Source organism: Mchenga conophoros, linkage group LG12, assembly GCF_057382185.1.
Source record: "Mchenga conophoros isolate Kocher_MC1m ecotype Shallow Benthic linkage group LG12, M_conophoros_male_GT1.1, whole genome shotgun sequence".
NCBI classification, from domain to species: Eukaryota; Metazoa; Chordata; class Actinopteri; order Cichliformes; family Cichlidae; genus Mchenga; species Mchenga conophoros.
In genome coordinates, this window is record NC_140537.1 from 3,113,882 (window position 1) to 3,135,575 (window position 21,694).

At 40.7% G+C, this 21,694-nt stretch overlaps 1 protein-coding gene across 1 annotated transcript; it reads left to right on the forward strand.

Annotated features, from left to right (window-relative positions):
• The first annotated feature begins 172 nt into the window (after nucleotides 1–172).
• On the forward strand, nucleotides 173–20,970 carry nelfb (negative elongation factor complex member B). The gene is made up of 13 exons (XM_085293305.1): nucleotides 173–425; nucleotides 4,947–5,107; nucleotides 5,217–5,316; nucleotides 5,898–6,128; nucleotides 10,191–10,376; nucleotides 10,485–10,597; nucleotides 10,684–10,786; nucleotides 11,594–11,689; nucleotides 14,295–14,437; nucleotides 15,852–15,958; nucleotides 17,476–17,617; nucleotides 18,345–18,453; nucleotides 20,553–20,970. The coding sequence occupies exons 1-13, from the start codon at nucleotides 324–326 to the stop codon at nucleotides 20,709–20,711; spliced, it is 1,752 nt and encodes a 583-aa protein (XP_085149431.1). The 5' UTR covers nucleotides 173–323; the 3' UTR covers nucleotides 20,712–20,970.
• Nucleotides 20,971–21,694: the final 724 nt, after the last annotated feature.

Here is a 21,694-nt window from a genome sequence, read left to right on the forward strand (position 1 = left end):
AAAACACAGCATGAAAGGCACAGACAGTAAATGCAGCGGACACTTTTAACACTCGGTTTTACATCAGCTCTCTGTACGTTCGCGCTTCTCCGCAGCTTGCAATCGAACCCTTGATGCTCGCCCTTTTACCGCAGAGCACGCTGGAACGTTTCATCGCGGATGTTTCTGGCGGAGTGTTTACAAAGTTGCAACACAGGAAGCTCTCACTGAAAAGGCGGATGTGTTGTTTTCTGCAGAAGGAATTTACTTTTGTTGACTAAACTCCCGCCAGAAGACATCGATTTGACTCAGATAATTTAATTGATGCTTAAACTGAAAGCACGATGTTCGCGGGGCTGCCTGAGCTTGGTATATCCAACGGAGAGGATCTTAAAGAAACTCTCACTAACTGCACAGAGCCGCTGAAAGCCATCGATCAGTTTCAGGTAACACCCAACAGCTTAATGCTTCGAGTGATAGAGTGTACATTTCGACTAACGGTAAATAAGCGTTCCCGGATTGATAAACAAACGATAACGTATGTTCTTAACCACCCAAAGCTAGTCACCGTTCTTCGTTGTTTCCTACCAAGCTATTTTCATCACTGTTGTAGCGATAAACAACAACAAAACAACACAGATTGCAAAAAGAGAAAGTGGGAGAAATGGTCAATGAAAATTGCTCTCTACTTCAAGTTCATATTTTTGAGCTAATATCCTGCATTAAAAAAAAAAAATCAAAATGCAGGATTTTCATCGCCTTCTCGCCCTTTATTCGGATCTCTCCCGCCAGATCTGTAAAAGCAGGAGAGAGGATTGGAGATGGCAGACAATCTCACAATGCACAGAACGTATGCCGTTCTGTTGTGTTTGTTTGTGGTGTGTTTGGAGTGTTTTTACCTCCATGAGGTGAGAGTAGGTGATATAAGTCGACGACAACTTAGAGCTTTAGAGAGTTTGAACAGCTATTTATTGTCTTAAATAGGTAATACAGTTTGAGCACAAACCATAGACTGTATATGAAAAATGTCATGTGAAAAGTGAAACCAGTAATCGTGCTATTTGGCCTTTCGGTTTTATATCGGTGCTCAGGAGATAACCCTAGTGATGGGCAGATGAAGCTTCATGAAGCACTGAAGCTTTTCATCCAATTGGTTCATCCCAGCGCAAAGCTTCTTGAAGCTTCATTTGCTCTAGCAGGACACCTACTGGACGTAAAAATATTAGTTGGCATGAATTTGAAGAGTGTGGCCTTTTGCACACAGCCTGTAAATGTCAACAACAAAAGGAGTGTGTAAAACATGTATATTGTAGTGATGGCAGTATACTGTGTATATTTATAGTGGCAGTATGGGAAATGATTATTTGGAAATGCTTGACATGGAAATGATCATTTACTGTGAGGTGGGGTGTGGACAGTAGTTGTGCTTTTGTAACGTTGAGGTATGGACAGCTACACACTGAGGCTTTGAGCCTCAGTCCTGCCTGTTCACATTTTATTCTGTAAAAACTAAATTTTCACTGCTTTTACGTCCTTTTTAGTGGGGAGAACATAGCTGGGATTTAATGATTTAACAAATCTTTTGAATCCTTTGTCCTCCACAATGCTAAATGGCTGGGAGTCCTCAATCACCATGCTAACCAGGTCTTCATCTATTTGAGATTGTTCTCCTGAGGAAAGACAATAAAGACAAAGCACAAATATAAATATCACACACGTAACTTATAACAGTTGTATAATATTGTTATATCATTTAGTAACATTACTGCATGCTATATTATCATTGCATTTGATGGCTCACCTGGTCTTGCTCCACAATCGGTGTCCCCCTTATTCTCATGCAAAGCTCTGTAGTGCCTAAGCATGGATAAGGTGTTGTTGTTGTTATAGCCCAGCTCCCTGGCACATAGCAAACACTTCACCTTGTACAAAAGTCAAGACAGCTCAACATAAATTGTATTGCACCATCAGTATCATGAAAATACATCTTCTGTAGAAATTTACATACCTTGTTGGGAGGAATAAGATCAAAATGTTCCCACACAGGGGAGGACATCCTCCTCTTCTTAGCTGGCTCCATTCTCTCCTGACTTTCTCTCCTCACTCTCATAAACCTCCAAACTGTCTCCAAACTCTCACTAACCGCAACTCTCCATCAAACACCCACATTTTGAATGAAATCTGAGGGGTTTATATCGCTGTCATAGCTCACGGCAAAGTTCGAACCACTTCATGAACCAGTCACGTGGTACAGCCGGGCAGCGAGGCTTCGGACGTCATCATTTTCAGCTCCTCCCATAAATGAAGCAAGCCTCGATACGCGCATCGCGGAAACGCCCCCTCCATTACTCGACACAAGCTTCGAAGCCTCGATACAGAACGTCACATCACTAGATAACCCAGACTGGGCCCCATGGAGATGCAGCAAAAAACAGATTCCTGCCCCTGTCGTGATTTGTGCATTTTTAATTTTTATTTATTTATTTATTTATTTTTTTGCGTAGAAGAGGTTGAGAAGATTTAGTCCCATTTTTTAAAAAAAAGATATTTAAAAAGATTTGTACTCAAGTCAATCTTCCCTAAGTATTAGGGATGTCACAGACACTCTTTATGGCAACAGTAGGAAGGAAAAACTTGTTTTTAACAGGAAGGAACATTGTATAGTGGGATTAAGAGTAATGGCTCTACCATATCTAAACCTGCATTCTTTTACATAGACACCTTGGGGCAATACCTTTGGTTGTAGACATTTATGGGAAAGCAACCATTAAACTTCTTTGATTTGTGTCCTCAATAGACACTTTACTGGGTGATTCATGGGCTCAGTATCTAGTTTCAGTTTTATTTAATACAGCCTGATATTCATGTCCCATAACCGACTAAGATATGAGCATGCAGTGTCTCTCCATGGCACTGAACAGCGTGGTTCAGAACGTCGGATTGATAACTAGCAGGTGATGTGGCTAACTCCATCTTTTGCACATTTCTGCCCCTGCTGATTTGTAAATTCCAGCTATGTCGCTTGTCCTTAAAATTGCACAGATGTAATAGTCTTGTGCAGTCAAAAAGATGAGCACTATCCACGCAGTGTCCACGAGAGTATATAATCACTGTCTTATAAGGCCCGTTGCATGTGTAGTTTGTTTCATAGAAGAGTCTCTGTAGGTTCTCAGTCACCCAGGTCATGGTAATCTAGGAGCTTGGAAATAAAAGTTTCTTGAAGATCACCTTTCATCCAAGAAGCTTCTTCAGTTCAGGGAACTATTTCAGAAAACTGAAGAAGCTTCTTGGATGAGAGAAACATGAACAAAACATCTTCAAGAAACTTAAAGAAATCCAGTGACTGTGAAACTCACTGAACCAGTGATTGCCTGCAGTTTAAAGCTGCAGATCTCACTGATGTCCAGGTCATGAAGAGACTGGCTGTAGTAAAATAAGAAATACATTTTAATAAATGATTGTAAAAGTAGAAAAGTTAAAGTTTATCATCTTGTCCACATCTGCGGTGAATCTTTGAAATAAGATGCGCCAACATTTTTCCCTCCTGGGTCTCTTTTTTTTTGTCCTCAGTTTTTTTTAGGAGTAAACACATTTGTCCCTCAAGTTTTTCCACTTCTTTGTACATCCCCTCATGTTCCTTCCAATAGCTTCACTAGTCTTTTCTGACATCTGTAAGTCCTTGTAATGATGCTTTGTTTGTTATTTCCTATATTGAGATGATCATAGTTATTCTTTCACTGATAAATTAAAACACTGCAGCCAAAAAGTAGCTAGAAATTTGAAGGGAGAATGAACAGTGCTGAATCAACCGATCACAGTAACTGAAGTAAGTGTGATTTTTAGGGCGGAGCATGTCAAGTTACAACATAGGTAATACCGTAGGTTTTCAGAGGTGTTACAATGTAAATTAAAATCTAACATGATTAAAATAGAAATATCCTGTGTTTGTGTTTTTGTCAGTTTGATCAGATTTGCCAACTCATAAGAGAGACTACGTTTGCATTAAACGTAGTCTCTCTTATCAGAGCTTTAACAATCTTGAACATTTTCAGCTTGGGAACATGCTGAGGCAGTTTTATTATTTTCCCAGATACCAACCATTATGACAGAGCTACAGAAAATCAGCGATTTAATCAAATTCAGATTCACTTGCAACAAATTCAGTAACTGTTTATTTGAGCTTTTCAAACACCAATCCTCAGCATTCACTGGTAATACTGAGTGTTTGTGGCTTTGTCGGGTGTTTGTTTGTTTGTTTTTTTGCATTTTTTTCATGCTAAGCTCAAAATATTTAGGTTTTTGACTGGTCATCAGGGAAAAAAGGATATTTCCAAAGGCGATGTGAAAAACAAAACGGCCATCACCAAACTTACTTTGGTCAGTGATAACAATTAAATTTTGTTTAACAAAAACATGACATATTGATTGAAATTTTTTTATAAGGGATTTCCCTAAACGTTATAATTCAGATGACTAACAAATGTATGGGGGAATATGAGAATAATTCTTTTTCTGGACAACTTACAATAAGTTGCTGTTTTCTACAGACATATGTTCCTATTATGCATATAGGCTATGCCCATGTCGTGTAGCCATTATAGCACAGTTAAAGTTGATTTGTTATTCAGCTCTCAGTTCGGTTTCAAATCAAAATATTCAAAATGAAAACATGGTGTATTTCTTCTCCTGACGTGCTTAATTCTTTTTTCTGTTTACATTTTTAGGCAAAGAGTCAATAAACCTACTAAGTTTATTCATTTATGCAATTTACATTTCATATTTAACTTACATTTAATACTTTGTGGACCATTTAAAGCCCATATTATATGAACCATATCATGGAGTATAAAATGTGGTTGGCCATGTTTTACAGGTGTGTGCCCTTATGGGTAAGCTGACTTTGAATAGAGTAGCTGCACGGCTAGAACTAATTCCTGATGAGTCCTTGACATGTTACATTATTGCAGATGGAAAATGGAATCTTGCTGCCAACGCTCCAGTCTGCTCTTCCTTTTCTCGATCTCCATGGCACGCCTCGGCTTGAGTTCCACCAGTCTGTCTTTGATGAGCTTAGAGAAAAGCTGATGGAGCGAGTTGCCGTCATAGCCGAGGGGAAGGAGGAGGACAGGTCTGTGATTGGTTGTGTTTTGGTTTTTTTAATTTATTTGTATGCTTGCTGAGGGAACCAGTGTTTTTATGACTTTTTTTTTTTTTTTGCTCTTTTCTTCTATCTATAGATACAGGAAGCTTGAAGAGCTGCTCGAGAAGAGCTTCCCACTTGTTAAAATGCCATCTATTCAGCCGGTGGTGATGCAGGTCCTGAAGCATCTACCTAAGGCAAGTATTTCAACCATTATCCGTTATAGGAATTGATCCTTAATTGAAAGGATTAATAATTTCATCCGTAATTAATCCTGCATTGAAAATACAAAGCAAATGTGGCTAAGGGATTTATTTTAGTTTAAACTATCACCTGGGAGTTGGATTGGGCTCGGATCACTTTCACACCATAAACAAAGCACTCTGGAGTTCATTTGGAACCATACTCAGACCACATCCTCCAAAGAGCCTCGGTGGGAGGGAGGTGGGGGGAGTTTGATTTAAAGAGATTAAATACCGCAGGTGTGAGAATAACCTAAGACATGCTGCATTTGTTTCTTGGCCAACTCTCTTTAATTCCCACAGAACAATCACTGTGAGTGTCTACTATTGCCAGACACTGGTACAGCATAGAAATAATCAGCCATCGTGCAAACTGGAGAAGTTAACTAACTTCAGTCTCCAGCATTAGCTGATGCTCATAGTAAGGGAGGGGAATGTTGTAAGCAGTACATGAGAAAATATAGTTTTGACAAGAAGCCAAGGATCCGTTTTAGGCGGACCTCTTTTTAACCTTTATTGCTTGCTTCTTCCTGCAGGTGCCAGAGAAGAAACTAAAGATGGTGATGGCTGACAAAGAGCTCTACAAGGTGTGTGCAGTAGAGGTAAAAAGGCAGATCTGGCAGGACAACCAGGCTCTGTTTGGGGATGAAGTCTCACCTCTCCTAAAACAGTACATTGTGGAGAAGGAAGCAGCTCTGTTCAGCAGCGACCTCTCCATCCTGCACAATTTCTTCAGCCCTTCTCCAAAAACACGACGCCAAGGCGAGGTGAGTTGCAGAGCACAATAACACTGGCTTCAGATTTATTTCAGACTAAACAATGTAACACAATTTTAATTTCCTTAAGCTCCTTTAGCAGCCATTACAATCTGGACATTTCTTGGACAGATTCCACCCATTCTCCATTTATAATAAGAGGGTAGTGGACCTGTCTGTGCCTCCTGAAGTTATGAGTTCTTTTGTTTTAAGGACATTCAACTTCAGGGTATTTTCGGAGCACTAGCGGAGCAAGTTTTCTATCTCCGCCCTCTGCGCTGTCTGATCTCCATCGGCATACTTGACGATGATGTTGGTTGGGTGGGTTGGTGTGCAGTCATAGGTGTACAGGGCGTACAGTAGGGGCTGAGAATGCAGTCCTGAGAAAACATAGTGGTGGTCCCAGCCAATGGTGGGCTTCTTTTGCACCATTCACAGACAGTAAAAGCCACTGTAGTGTTGTTTAGGTCGACAGGCTTCTATAGCTCTCGTCTCAGGCCATGTGCATTGTCTGTTTGGCCGTCCTTAGATCTGATTAGTGTCCCAGTCCCCACAGCTGTGAATCAGATTCATTTATTTAAAAGAAAAGAAGTTTGGTGCAACTTCTTTACTTGCACGGGTGTCATCCAATAAGCAAGCTCCAGTCAACCTTCTGTTACTTTCGCTTTGCATATGGCTCATGTTGACATATTGTGTGCAAGCTGTCATGGACCAAATTAGTTGAGAGACATACAGAGGACTTGCCTGTCCTGTTGTCCTGTTATGTTGTATGTGCTTTTCATAATGTGTCTTGCACAACATGCAGCTAGCTGGCACCTTGCCACGGTGTTATCAATCTGTAGAAGTCAAATGCTAGTTATGTTTGCATTGTACCATTGTAACATGAGTTACAGATGACTAAAGTCAATATGTTAGAATAAGTCAGGATTATGGATCGTGCTGTACCTGGTTGTAACTATTGGGTGCTAGCATCGTCACTCTGAAATTATTTTGTTAACAATTCTTAGCAGTTCTGACAGTGGAATTAGAAGAAAGGCATAGGCACTGAAAAGCAATGAAAGAGAAAATAACGTCACCAAAGATGCATAGGAAACTCTTAAATGTTCAATAGTGATGTGTCGGTCACGAACGAAATGGCTCTTGGAGCCGGATCTCTGAAGTGAACGACGTGAGCCGGCTCCTTATTGGGAGCTGTGGTTTTTTCTTCTTTCTCTCACCCTCTCTCTCTCTCTCACTTTTTCCCGCTTCACTCCGCACATCAGCCTTGTGCTTTGCACTGGGCAGAGGGGGGAGGGGCGGTAGTTACACTCACAGTAGCACAGGAACAGAGCGGGAGGGAGAGAGAGAGAAAGAGAGCTTTCCTTAAGCTTAAGCCGTTTGCCTGCAACACCCTAGTCTTGAGTATCATGAGGAACCTGCAAGAGCTGCTGAGTCAGGATGCTTTACCACGAGTGAGTATACTGTGCATGAGAAACAGAAGAAGTGATACACAATTGTGCTGACAATTTGTGGTATTATACTGACTGACAACTTTGGGGTGATACAGCAAAAACACGCAATGTGGCAAAGAAAAGGAAGGGAGGCACATTTAGAAGTTTAGACGATGAAACAGTGCCACTCTAAGTGCAAGTTTTAGTTGTGCAACACAGAAAGTTGAAATAAACCCAAAACACAATAATTCCCTGCAGTTATTCTGCAGTGTCATATTATGTTTAAGGTTGTGAGGTTATTTCAGTAAAAGAAGAAAATACAACAGTGTAAAAATGGTTGATTTTAAGCAAGCAGTCAGAGCGGTGCATTTAATTCATGCAGCCACTGACAGAAACAGACAACCAGGGACAACAAGGTCACATTAGAAAGGTATAGTAATCATCCACAACTATTTTCAGTTGCAGATGATAAAGGATTCAGTAAGTTTATTCATGCATTTAAATAGTTAAAAGTTGAAATGTAACTAGTTGGTTTTTGTATTATATGATTTATTTATTACATTTCATGTGGTGTGAATAAATACAAGTATATTTACGGTGGCCCCTACAGACAAAGCACGTACAAACTCCAGAACACATACAAATTCTGAAGCACGTGAAACCTCCAAAATGCGCACAAACTCCAAAACACAACAGAAGTGCTCCAGGATGCTAGGGGGCAGTGTTGAGCTTTTGTTACCTCGTGGCTACACAAGCCAGCAAGTACCAACGACTGCATTTGGTGTGTGGTAGTAACAGGTAAATTAACTCGTCTTCTTTTTTTAATTATTTGAATATATATGAGTGTTTGTGTATAAATACACAAACAATACACATATGCTTTCAATTGTGTAATTTAAGTGATCTAGGTAGCTCTGCTAGCGTTAATTGAACTTCCAAAACAATGTGCTCTGGAGTTTGTACGTGTTTTTTCTCTAGGGGCCACCGTATATATTTATATATAAACATATATAATAGGGGTGCAACGATATTCGTATCGATATTGAACCGTTCGATACAGTGCTTTCGGTTCGGTACGCATATGTATCGAACAATACAACATTTGTAATTTATTTTATCAACTTTCCTTCTGACGATGCTGTCTGTGTTGAGCGCTCAGTGGATCTGCGTTCGACTACTCAGCCTAGGGTCGACAGTGCAGCCTAGGCGGAGTAGTCGAACGCAGATCCACTGAGCGCTCAACACAGACAGCATCATCAGAAGGAAGAGCGCAGGGCAAGCTAGCGAGACAGAAGTTAAGCTCTCCTTGCAAGATGGACCTCCCCCACCCTCATTCAGATCTGGCGTTTGGAATTATTTTGGTTTTCATGTGACGTATGACCCTGAAGGTAAGCGCGTCATGGACTAAAGTAAAACAGTATGTTGGATGTGCCATGCAATGCTTAATTACATGGGTGGGAACTAGTGTGTTAGCGCAGTTAGCTCGTTAACGTGTTGGCCGTCTAGCCCCATGCACGGGGCGATCGGCGGTAGCTCGTTAACGGAGATTTGCCGTGTTGTGGCGTTAAGGTCATTTCAACGAGATTAACCTGAAAGCACTAGTGGGAACACAACGAATATGACTGCACATTTACGCTCACATCATCCTAGTGCAAAGACAAGTGGAAGCAGAAAAAAAACAAGCAAGCATGCTACTAACTTTAGCCGAGTCATTTAGACAGCTGTTTAATATGCTGCTGAGAATATAGCCCAGAAGAAGCGGATAGTATAGCTTTTATTTTGGAAAGAGACATTTCTCTGTAATAAACTCTCTTTTCCAAAGATGAGTGATTCCTCAATCAGATACAGGGCTCGCAATATCGCTAGCCCAACGTCCCGGGGCTAGCGATTTTTTCAGTCGGGCTACCAAAATCTATCTCTTCCCTGCCCGTCGGGCTATTGTAGGAAAAATATATGTCAATGCTTTTGCATTCTTTCGGAAATGTAGCTGGGTAATTATGTCATTGGCATCGGTGAGCCACTGTCAATATGTGACATATTGAAGTCGCATTTGAATTTGCGCTTGTTTTTTTGCTTTCACTTTGCAATCGCGCGAACTGTGTATAGAGAGCGACAGCACTGATGCGCATTCGCTGTCAAAATAAAAAACGCGCACAAGGGTTAGGGTTAAATTTAAAAACTGTACTTTTGAGTTAAAATATATATTTATAATTTTAATAAATGACAAATTAAAAAGGCATGAACATTTTTTTTGTATCGAAAAAATATCGAACCGTGACACAAAAGTATCGAACCGAACCGAACCGTGAATTTTGTGTATCGTTGCACCCCTATTATATAAATAAAACCAAATTTTTTTACATTAGTAATTCCTTTTGTGCATAATTTTATATTGTTGTTGATAATAAATTAAAGCAACAAAACAACCCGAAGAGCCGGTCCTCTAAAAAGAGCCGGAAATCCCATCATTAATGTTCGAAACAGCAGGTCTAAATAGTTGATGAAAGTGCTGTATTTAGGGGAGAGTAAAAATAACTTGGCATTCTTAGTCAAAGGTCTGGGGTTCTCAGGAGCATGTAAATTATATACAGCTCCTGTTTTGGAATTCCCTTTGCTGACTATTCCTGTTGTCTATGTACTGTAGGTGGTTCTAAAGCTGACTCAGATGATCGGGAAGAATGTGAAACTGTATGACATGGTGCTGCAGTTTTTACGAACTCTCTTTCTGCGAACCCGGAATGTCCACTACTGCACCCTGAGAGCAGAACTGCTCATGTCTCTTCATGACCTGGACATCAGTGAGATCTGCTCGGTGGATCCCTGCCATAAGGTGAGGGCACAGATACTGGTGGTAAATAAAGTCCCTAATCACATCTCCAGTGTATTTTACTTTGTGTGTTGAATGGGTTCTTCTCGTTTGTTTTGTGCACTTTGACAGTTCACTTGGTGTTTAGATGCCTGTATCCGTGAGAAGTTTGTGGATGGTAAGCGAGCCAGAGAGTTACAGGGTTTCCTGGATGGAGTGAAGAAAGGACAAGAGCAAGTCCTTGGGTAACAGACGAGGAGCTGGTTTATGAAAATAGTTGCTGATCATTGGTAGATGCACAAAATAATGTTTTGATCATTGTGCATTGCAGGGACCTGTCTATGATCCTGTGTGACCCGTTTGCCTGCAACACCCTAGTCTTGAGTATCATGAGGAACCTGCAAGAGCTGCTGAGTCAGGATGCTTTACCACGAGTGAGTATACTGTGCATGAGAAACAGAAGAAGTGATACACAATTGTGCTGACAATTTGTGGTATTATACTGACTGACAACTTTGGGGTGATACAGCAAAAACACGCAATGTGGCAAAGAAAAGGAAGGGAGGCACATTTAGAAGTTTAGACGATGAAACAGTGCCACTCTAAGTGCAAGTTTTAGTTGTGCAACACAGAAAGTTGAAATAAACCCAAAACACAATAATTCCCTGCAGTTATTCTGCAGTGTCATATTATGTTTAAGGTTGTGAGGTTATTTCAGTAAAAGAAGAAAATACAACAGTGTAAAAATGGTTGATTTTAAGCAAGCAGTCAGAGCGGTGCATTTAATTCATGCAGCCACTGACAGAAACAGACAACCATTCACACTCACATTTGGATTCACCAGTTATCCTTGGGGGAAGGAAGCTGGAATACCAGGAGAGAACATGCAAACTCATAAAGGCCAAAGCAGGATTTGAACACTGGACCTTCTTACTGTGAGGCAACTGTGCTAACCACGACAACACCATTACTGCCCCAGTACATGTTATGTTTTTAAAATCAGTTTCAGTTAGTGAGCTAATGTTATGTTGAATGTGGGCTTGTTTTAAACTAGTCGAAATAAGAAACAAAATTCATGCACTAATTTAGGTTAAACATAATATTTCAATGCTGTTCAGCAGTGCATCTCTAATTTTAAATGTTGTCTAATGCTAATTACTAGTTGTCTGTACCCACATACATATACTGTGATGGGGCAGCATTTTTGATAACAGTCTCATGTCGTATGTTTTTGCTCACAGGATAGTCCTGACCTGATGCTGCTGCTGAGGATGCTCTCACTGGGTCAAGGAGCCTGGGACATGATTGACAGTCAGGTCTTCAAAGAGCCTCGTTTGGTGCGTAAATGCCGACAACACAGGTTTATCTGAATCTGTGCATCAATTTTTTGCTTTCACTGATTAGAAAACAGGGGACCTGCTGTGTACGTAAATATTGTTACTCACAGTATTGTAGTGTCTCTGGAAAAATCTGTATTTTTATTTAAACCAGCTATAAATCAAACTGAAGCAAATTCCTTTAGTTTGATTTCTATTTGATTTGAATTTCTTTCGGTTAATAAAAAAAAAAAAAGTAAAATGTATTCATACCATATAGGCCTTTGAAAGGCAAGAAACCAGTCACAGTGGGCTTTACAGAGGTTTCAATAACCAGCTTGTCTAAGGACAAAATGAACATGTATGAACTTGTAAAACAACACAGAACATGAAATATGAGCCAAACGCCAAACAGATGAGTTTTAAACTGTTTTTTAACACAGAGGCTGTGGTACGAAGAGAGGGCGGTAAGCTATTCAGTAGTTTGGGATGCACAGTCCCCCATAGATTTCAGACAGGTGTGCGGGACAACAAGAAGAATTTTATTTGTAGACATGAGAATAGGAGTGGAGTGGATCAAGGATGTAGGAGGGAGCCTCGCCTTGTAAGGGTATAGAAGTAAGAACCAAGATGTGAAACAGAAATCTCAATGTTACAGGAAGCCAGTGCAGAACCTTTGAGAACATTTTTGGACAGATTGGAGGGAATTAATAGATGCTTAAGACAGGCCAAACGGACTGATCTAAAATAAAGTCATGGTTCTGCGCATTGGCTTTTACAGTGGATGAGAAGTACTTATTTGGCCAGCAGTACTCAGAAATGATCATTAGAATTATAAAATAATTTGCTGTCTAACCTTTGATTGCATTATGAAAATGTATTAAATTGAGTAATTTATCCAATTCATGGTATTTAATGTCAACTGTCGACAGATAATAAGAAATGTTTTTTAAAATACTGATAATCTTACAATAATAGTCGTATGTAATATATATTTCAATACTTGTTTTCTCAACAAGTACTGAAAGCTATGACAACAAATTCTCTTTTAGTCTACAATAAACTAGCTGCCTCAATCCCATAGAAGTGTAGGGGCGAAGACAGTTTAGACGCATGTCTCCATCGCAGTGCTGATGTGGTCACTACACCTGTAACTCATATTTTCAATTCCAAAATTTTAGAAGGTCATGGCCCTAGTGACTCAATAATTACTTCCCTCATGCCGTCCTTGCATTGTGTTATAGGCAGAGCTACACAGCTCATGAACTTGAATATCTCAATAAACCTTGATTTCTTGACACAGAACTAAATACACTTACCACAAAAAGTAAGATCATTCGTGTTTAGTCAGTTATTTCTTTCTTGTAAGAATGCTTCTTCGCCCTAAATCTTATGCTGTTGGAAAGCCTATTTATGTCCCATTACATTGTGCCACATTTGTAAGGCCAATCCATTAATAGGTTGAGCAGCAAAGTTGACTGTGGGTTGCACCTAAAATGTGGCAAATCTTCTCTACCAGTGCCATACAGCTAATTCTTCTATTGACTCTTGTCTTGAGCTTCTGGTACCCCAGGTGCTGATAGTCAGATGCCTGGTTTGTACCTGTGAGCATGGACCCTGCATGCCAATCTGGTTATGCCCTGTGCCATATGGCAACTTCAAGCTGGTGTTCCCCAAAACCAATTTGCAGCATTATTTGAAGTGAACCCTAGTACCATCTCCAAATTGAAGGCCCAGCTCCAGTGTAACGTGAGATGTCAGAAATAGGCTGCAAAGTGGGTGTCCGAGGAGACAACGCAACGACTGTATCCTTACCCTCTCAGCACTTAGGAACCATAGACAGTCTTCTACAGATATGCTGAGATTATCCCTCTACCCAGACTATCCAGAACAGACTGCACACATCCAATCGCCATTCACTGCCTTTCACTGTCAGGTCCATTTGTACTGGTGATGGTAATATATGCTGGGAACTTGTGGAGGAACATTATGTTCAGCAGTGAGTCCAGATTCTGCCTATGGCACTTGTGATGGCACTTGTGATGGCACGGGGCAGCATCTCTGTCACTGGAAATTTAGCTTGTCATCACTGGAGGCAATCTCAAAGACTACATCCACTATTTGGGAGTGGAGAGAATGAAGTGGCCTGCATGCAGGTTCAACCCCATTGAATATTTCTGGGATCAGCTTGGGTCTGCTGTTCTTGTCAGAGTGACCAATGCAGCCACTTTGGCTGACTTAGGTGTCTCAATTCATCAGAGATGGGAGCCCTACCCCGTAATAAAAACATTTTAGAAGCACCAAGAGCACTCTAATGCAACCTGAGTTTATATTTGGCATTTTCTGCACCCTGTTTGTACTGTAACAGCAACAGGGAAAGCTGCTTCTCCACCTCCTCTTTACCTCTGCACGTGCCTCGTTCCTTCCTCGTTTTGCTTTTAAAAAGTGATGATGCGCATTGTTGAAGTCTTTTATATTGTCCGGTTACAGTAATCCAAATCAGCAAATGATAAATCTCCATTGTAATAATTTCAAACATTACTTTGAAAGATATCACTGCAAGTATCAGGAAAGCAGTCCAGCAGAAGTCACCGTGACATTATTGGTATTTTTATGTCACCCTCAGGATTTGGAAGTGGTTACTCGCTTTTTGCCTGCAATGATGTCAGTGGTTGTGGATGATCACACCTTTACTGTGGAACAGAAGCTCCCAAGTGAAGAAAAGAGCTCGCTGTCATACCCCACCACCCTGCCTGAATCCTTCAACAGGTAAAAACACAGCAGCAAAAGAGGAGAGGCAGATGTTATATTGCATCAAACGCAGGTTGTCATCAGTACTTTCATCTCATAGCTTCCTTTCTCGGGAGGTAAGAAGCACTGTTACCACAGTAACCCTCACATCTGACTCTAATGTAGGTCACTTCTAAATGTAACTATAAAATGTCAATTCTTCACATGTTTGTACAAAACAAATCACCAAACACAAGTGAGAAATCATAAACCACAAGTCTTTAGTACTGCTCCTTTATTTTTCTTCTCAGAGACAGTAGTTTTAAATGATAAACTATAGAGATGTTGATGTAACATGATGTATGTAACCACGTATGAGGTGTAAGAGATCAGTTGCATTGACTTCATTACTTGAAACCTTGGGCATGTTTGTCTTTATGACAATGACTTCTATGCTTCTAGCAACTTCTCCTTGGGTCAGTTTATTATCCCAGCAGGCCAGGCATCAGTAGCATCCGATGATTGGCAGGGCATACGTGTTGGTTCCACAGATCTCGTGCTTCCTCTGCAGCTGTTTGGTAGTTGCATCTTTCCCAGTGGCCTCTTTGTGGTTAAAATTTGCCTGTCAGATTTCAAGGTATTTATAACGATCCTCAGTGTCTGCAGCGTTGCCTTCTATCAGAGCAGTCCCTACAGCTCCGTCTATCTAAGTGTTGTGGATCAGTGAATTGATGTCTTACTTATTTCTGGCATAACGTTGGAGTCAACCATCTGTAGAGGAGGTGGCCTGTCTGTAGCCTGTCATATTTAAGGACCTGAGTGAGGAGCTATGCAGCACAGCAGTGGGGACAGAGCATCTCTTTGGCAAATCCTGCACTTGATGGAGGCTTTGGCTTGAAGTTGGCCTTTAGTCTCATTTTCCATATGCCCGCTGAATTACTGTTGAAGGCTCTTGGGGTTTTGTTAATCTTTGCAGTTGTAGGCATTCCTGGGTTGAATCATAGGCTTTCCTACACAAGTACACGGGTTGGTCATTCTGGTCTGCTCTGTCTACCAGTAGCTGGCCTGTTCACTTTGCCCTAATGATGCAAGGGCATCCAGACTATCGATGACACACATAGAATAATATACTACCAACACTTTATTCACTTTCAGTCACTTTGATTTTTAGACTGTATATTCTGTGTATTTATTATCTCACTCTTATTGTCCTTATCTTCAACGTTATGCTGCTCTGTTGTATGTTAATTGCCCCTTGGGGATAAATAACGTCTTTCTGATTCTGATTCTGTCCTGGGTGGAATTTGAAATGGGATGTAGTGAATTAGTGGGTGGATCCGTTTGTGGAGGCAATTCATTAAGTCGGTTCACTAAGCTGAACAAATGGTGACAGTGGTTGTCTCCAGGACCACACACAGAGGTGTAGCAGGTTATTGTTTCCCTACCCCCTCAGATACCTGCAGGAGAACAGAGTGGCCTGTGAAATGGGTCTCTACTATGTCCTCCACATCGCCAAACTGAGGAACAAGAATGCCTTACAACGGTTGCTGCCTGCACTTGGTGAGTGTCTGAATTATAACTATAACAACAATTTCATCCTGTAACTTGAGTCAAAATGCAGTATCACTGCCTTTTTTTCACGTGACTGAGTCTTATACCTGATCTCTCAGTTACGTTGCTTGTTTTATGGTTTTGTTAATAAATCACAATATTAACAAAGATGTGCGCGATTAGTCGACTACTCTACAATATTTTCAGCAGTCTGCAACAGACGCACCAGTCATGTAATATGATCGTTAATATTTTGATTGCTGTCCAGTGCCAGTACATAGTTGTTATGTAGCCCTCTGCCCCCAGATGGAGCTGCACCCCTCCTAACGTGGTTTGCTCCAGAAAATGAAAACAGAGTTGTATCTAGGCTTTGTCAGAATAAACTGGCTGTCAACACTCAACATGAGCAATACACATATTTAGCACAGGCATGGGGACGTTCATTTTCATGTAAAGAAAGCTTTTGCTAACGTTAGCCACACCAGTATGACATTGTTTACCTGAATATGCTACAGTTCGTAGCTCATCACAGCAGAAGATTTCACTCAGTGTTGTTGAATGCAGAGGCTTTCAAAAGTTCATTAAATATAATGAGCCTGAATACACGGTGCCTGGCAGACTGTAGCACAACCAAAACTGACAGAGGAAATGAAGCTAAGTATGCAACAGCAGGCTGTTCAAATTCCACGACAAATGAGTCGTGTGTCAAAAATCTGTCCTTTTATTACTGAAGGAAATTAGCAATGCTTTTAATTTGTGGATTAGAGGAAAACTTGGCAGCATATCTGCGAGGTGCTGTTAGCAAGTTGGGACTGGAAGATGAGGTCGTTACGTATCCAGACAACAGAAGCAATAAGGTAGTGGCAAACAACATCATGTTGGAGTAGGAAGCAGTTTCTTGTTTTGATGATGAAACTTGATGAAAACTGCCGGTTCTGATCTAAACAGGACAGTCACAAAGCTGATGGACGCACATGCTGTGTGTCCCTACCTTAGAGCTGTCAGATGACAATTAAGGGCGTGGTCCCTGTGCTCCCTCAAAAGTGCCACCACTGGTCTGTGTGGGGAAGCACGCGTATCTGTGATGAACTTTTACCATGAGTTTGCTGAACAATACCCTCCTAACATAATTAAAACACACGAGGAAGAAATGAATAATTTTCAATTATAAAACCCCAAAGTCAGCCATGTATTAGTCGTTTCCCATGACTACATCAACTTGCAAGTCGCTGTCTATGTTCCCACTACATCTGCTGTTGTCAAAGAGTTTTTCTGCTGCTGGACTTATTGCCAGTGAACTGAAATCACGTGTTTCACCCCTATGTTAATTTCGCTGAACAGAAATGTTTCTTCAGTAGAGTAAGGACACTTTCGATGTTTAGGCTTTTCTAGTTTAGTCAACTAAGAAATTAGTCACCAGGAACATATATTCAGAAACTTCACATTCAGTGTGTTAATGACTGACCATCCCACTTTATAGGAACAGTTTGAGTCTTACAAGTGTTTCCTTTTTTGTCCCCCTGTAGTGGAGACCTACAATGATATGGCTTTTGGTGACATCTTCCTTCACCTGCTGACTGGACACCTCACACTTCTCTCTGATGAGTTTGGATCAGAAGAGTTTTGTTCAGTTGTCTTTGATGGATTCCTCCTTACATCTTTCTCCAGGTAGGTTGACTCAGTGTTACAGTATAAGACTACATCACCATTCTCATCCCACACCACCAAAGTTGACTATAAATACACAAAGCTCTTATTACCACCCAGCTTCTGACAATAGCAGAAAGCTTAGTGGTTCAGTAGTTTCAGATCCCCAACTGCTGACCGTCCCCTTTCAACGCCACCAGCCTAAATTCGCTGAGCAGTTAGGAAGGTTAATGGATGACAATATTAACAATAAAGATTTAATTTCTGTAGCATCTTATAAACACGTTTTACAGAAGTTTAAAAGTGATTTTAAAGATGTAAGCAGGTGCCGAAAGGGGCCATCCCAAAACTGCCAGTCCATGTCCTTAAGCATGAAAACATGGAAAGATCATTTATTCTGTGTGTATCAGGACATAATTTAACTGTGGAACATAATACTGCATGTAAACGTGAGTTCCTGTTAGCATAATACAGGAAGCTAACAAGGCAATCACACAAGTCACCTTCAAGTGTGGCATAAACTGTGCTGCATAGGTCTCACCCCCTACAGTCCCTTTTACGTAGGTCACAGCACAGTGAACAGCTCTCCAGTTGGTCATTCAGTGTTAGAGAATAGAGGATTGTCATTGGCTAAAGACTCATGATTGACACGTCTTTGCCCAAAGAGCAAACACCCTTCTCTCATCACATGATTTGTTGTTGTTGTTGTTTTAACCAAGATTGTCTCGACTGTCTGAATTCGTTACAGTAAAGAAAATGTCCACAGACACACCCTGAGGATGTTACTGCATCTACACCACAAAGTGTTACCATCATGTATGGAAACTTTAATGAAAACGCTGGACCCTCCAAAACAGGTAGGTTTCAGGTGGAGAGCTCCATTTAAACCCTCGTGTTGAACCACTTTTTGGCACAAGGGAGCAAAACGATCGCATGAGTGCTGCTGTTTGGAAGAATAAAGTAGTCGTGGCAAAACAATCACATGACCACTTCACGATGACAAAGCAACAAGGTGATATATACCAGTTTTTAAATTGTGCTGATAGTCCACGTAAAACCAGAGTCATGATAAACAAGATATACGCAGAATAGTTTCGTCACGTTTAATATCTAAGGACAGCGCAGCGAGACCTCTCTGCTTATGACCTTATGTCAGACCTGCAGGTATCAGGCTGTGATGTTCTCTTAAAGTGGACAGAAATTTGTGTGGCGTCTTATTTAATGCAGAACAGCTGATTGTTCTGTAAATAGGTTGAAATGTTTATTTTAAAAAGGGTAAAAGTTTGCAAATAACTTTGTTGTTTGCAAAACTTGTGCGTAGGATTTTAAAATTTGCAATTTTATTTGCATTTAAAGTTCTGAAATATGATCATTAAACATGTTTGTGGTTGTTACAGTAAAAAATCTAACTTTTTTCTACTCAGAGTTTATGTTTTTTGTCTGATTTCAGATCAGTTGTGTTAATACAGTATATCAAAATGAAAACATAACTGTAAATTCAGACACGTGAGGTTGTGTGAGGATGACACCAAACAAGGCAAATAAACAGTTTTTAAAGGTGAAATGTGGAGGAAACATCAAAAGTGGTCAAAAACAGCCTCTGGACCCCAGAGGGTTAAATATTTTTCTAAAGTAATGCAATAGTTACTTTTCCTAGTAATTAATTTTAACTCCGTCACTAACTCAGGTACTTTTTTGAATAAGTAATTAGTAACTATAATTAATTACCCTTTCAAAGTAACTTGCACAACACTGGTCATTATCACCAGAGGTTTCGGGAAGAACTATTGTGAGACATTACCCCACCCTGTCATGCGAACACTTAAAGTCACCTGACAAAAGGTGTGAGTGGGGGTTGAAGGGCCTGGGATGGACTCTCAAGAGTACATTTGCTACATTGCAGGTGGCAGGCAGCTGGTGTTGGAGCCTCTCCCTCTGTTCAATGATGGTTGATCACATCATTCATTTTTTACTCCGCCTTCAAAATATGCCTCTTAACTGGCCCGAATACCTGTGTGTAAGGATGAACTTGAATATTTAGATGACAGTTATATCTAATTCAAAAATGTGACTTATCAATAATTGCTGGTAGCTGACCAGTGATTAAGCATTTAGAACATTGTAGAACTTCCTCGACCACAGTGGCGTGTACTTCCTCCCCCTCGCTGTCATTTCTCGTAATAGTCTTTCTGTTTTTGAAATTTGCACTTCGCACTGTGCCGCTGCACACAGACACACAGCTCCTCTACTCACTAAGAGCAGAATTAATTAACATTCATAACCCTAAACAACACTTGGAGGGATTTCAGAGGTAGAAAAAAGTTTCATTTTCAACAGCACTGTAGTGTTGAACAGTTATTAGGTTAACAGGTTATAAATGTTAACCTGGCCGGCACACAAACTGACATTAGATGTTTAACTCTTAGCAGTTATCCACCACATTGGCATCTGTTGTCTTTAATGTAGCATCTAGCAGCCTGTGCTTGGATAGAAGATAAATAATCATTCCAGGCTGAAAGGATCATGGATGGGATATTGAGCCCTGACCGAGCAGATTACAGGCAGAGGTGAACTGGGCGAGTCGGTGCTGTCTGTGCAGAGCAGCCAGATAAACTGAGAAGAAGGTTCAGAGTCTGGAGAACTAATCTGAGTACATAAAGATTGACGTCTGGAGCAGAGCAGTCTAATCAGATGTCAGGCCTGAGGAGCAGAGCTGCAGACTGAGATGCAGCAGTACGAGCAGGGGATCAGAGAGGCTGACAGATGAGATTCACGATTCTTTGCTGTCATATTCAGAATGAAATTAAGGGCATAGAGTGTGGACAGGATGATGCACTTTAACTCATTTTTAAAATGCGGACAGTGATCATTGTAGTCTTACACGCACACACACGTGTGAACGCGAGTTGAATGTCAGTATACTGTATGTGCTGACACGTGTGCTGTGTGTTCACAGTGCAGTGAGCCACTGAAGGAGCTCTACACCCAGCTGACAGAGAAGATGGAGGCGCAGAAAAAGAGCCCGCCTCCAACAGATGAAACTCCATCCCTGGACTTGGGGCTGCACCCAGTGACTGTTCCCACTACGGCCTCCACACCAACCACACCTCTCTGAAGATCTTAATCGCTGATAGACTTTACATGCAGGCTGCAGCTGATTCATGAAAGGCTGGAAATTTTACAGTTGTAGTATTTTTTTTCTTTTTCATCAAGGTTTCATTCCTGTAGACGTGTCTTCCAGCTCTGACAGTGTACTGCTGTTTTTTTTGCATTATTGTTCAGATATACAATATTTTCATGTGTATCTGGGCTGTGTGTGTTTATGAAGTGTGTCAGTAGTGCAAGAACCCTGTAAATAAAGAACTGTTTGCAAATATAGTTTGATTTACTATGAGCCAGGCAAAATGCACCACCTGGATAGTAACACAATCACTCGATGAGACACACTCGACTGCAACAGGAAATAAGAGACTGATGTGTGTAAACCCCATTGGTTAACTTACCAACAGCCAAACATAGAGTTCGACATGCTGAAGACTTGTTTGACTCTGGTAAGCTCTCACACAAGCATGAACATGTCAGTTAGATGTCCCTGCGCGTTTATTACACTTTGAGAAAACAAAGCAGAAAAACAGGGATTACAGTGAGAATTACAAGTACGGATCTGCTCCGAGGCCACTGGAAGCTGCATGAGTGAGTGGGACACACACACACAGTGAAACAAAAATGATCAGTGATGCCTCTGACATTATTGCACGAGTCTTGTTTTCTTCATCCGTGGGTCCTTTTTACTCAAATATGATAAATTATCCTCACCACACACACATGCATACACAGTGATGTTCTCGCTCTCAGGTATCCCTCTGCACACAGACCAGCTGAAAAAAAGGATTTTTTAAAATCCAAATGGCAGTTTTGATGAAGTATTTCTTTTCAGTTGTACACGCAACAAGAACAACATCTGAAGTTTGGGAATTGTTGCCTTGGCTTCAGTAAATCTCATTAACATAGTTAAAACGTAAATGAGATGACTTTTCACGCAAAAGATGTAAAAGTAATTTAATGTCGAAATACTCATTGCACTCTGATTGTCACGTT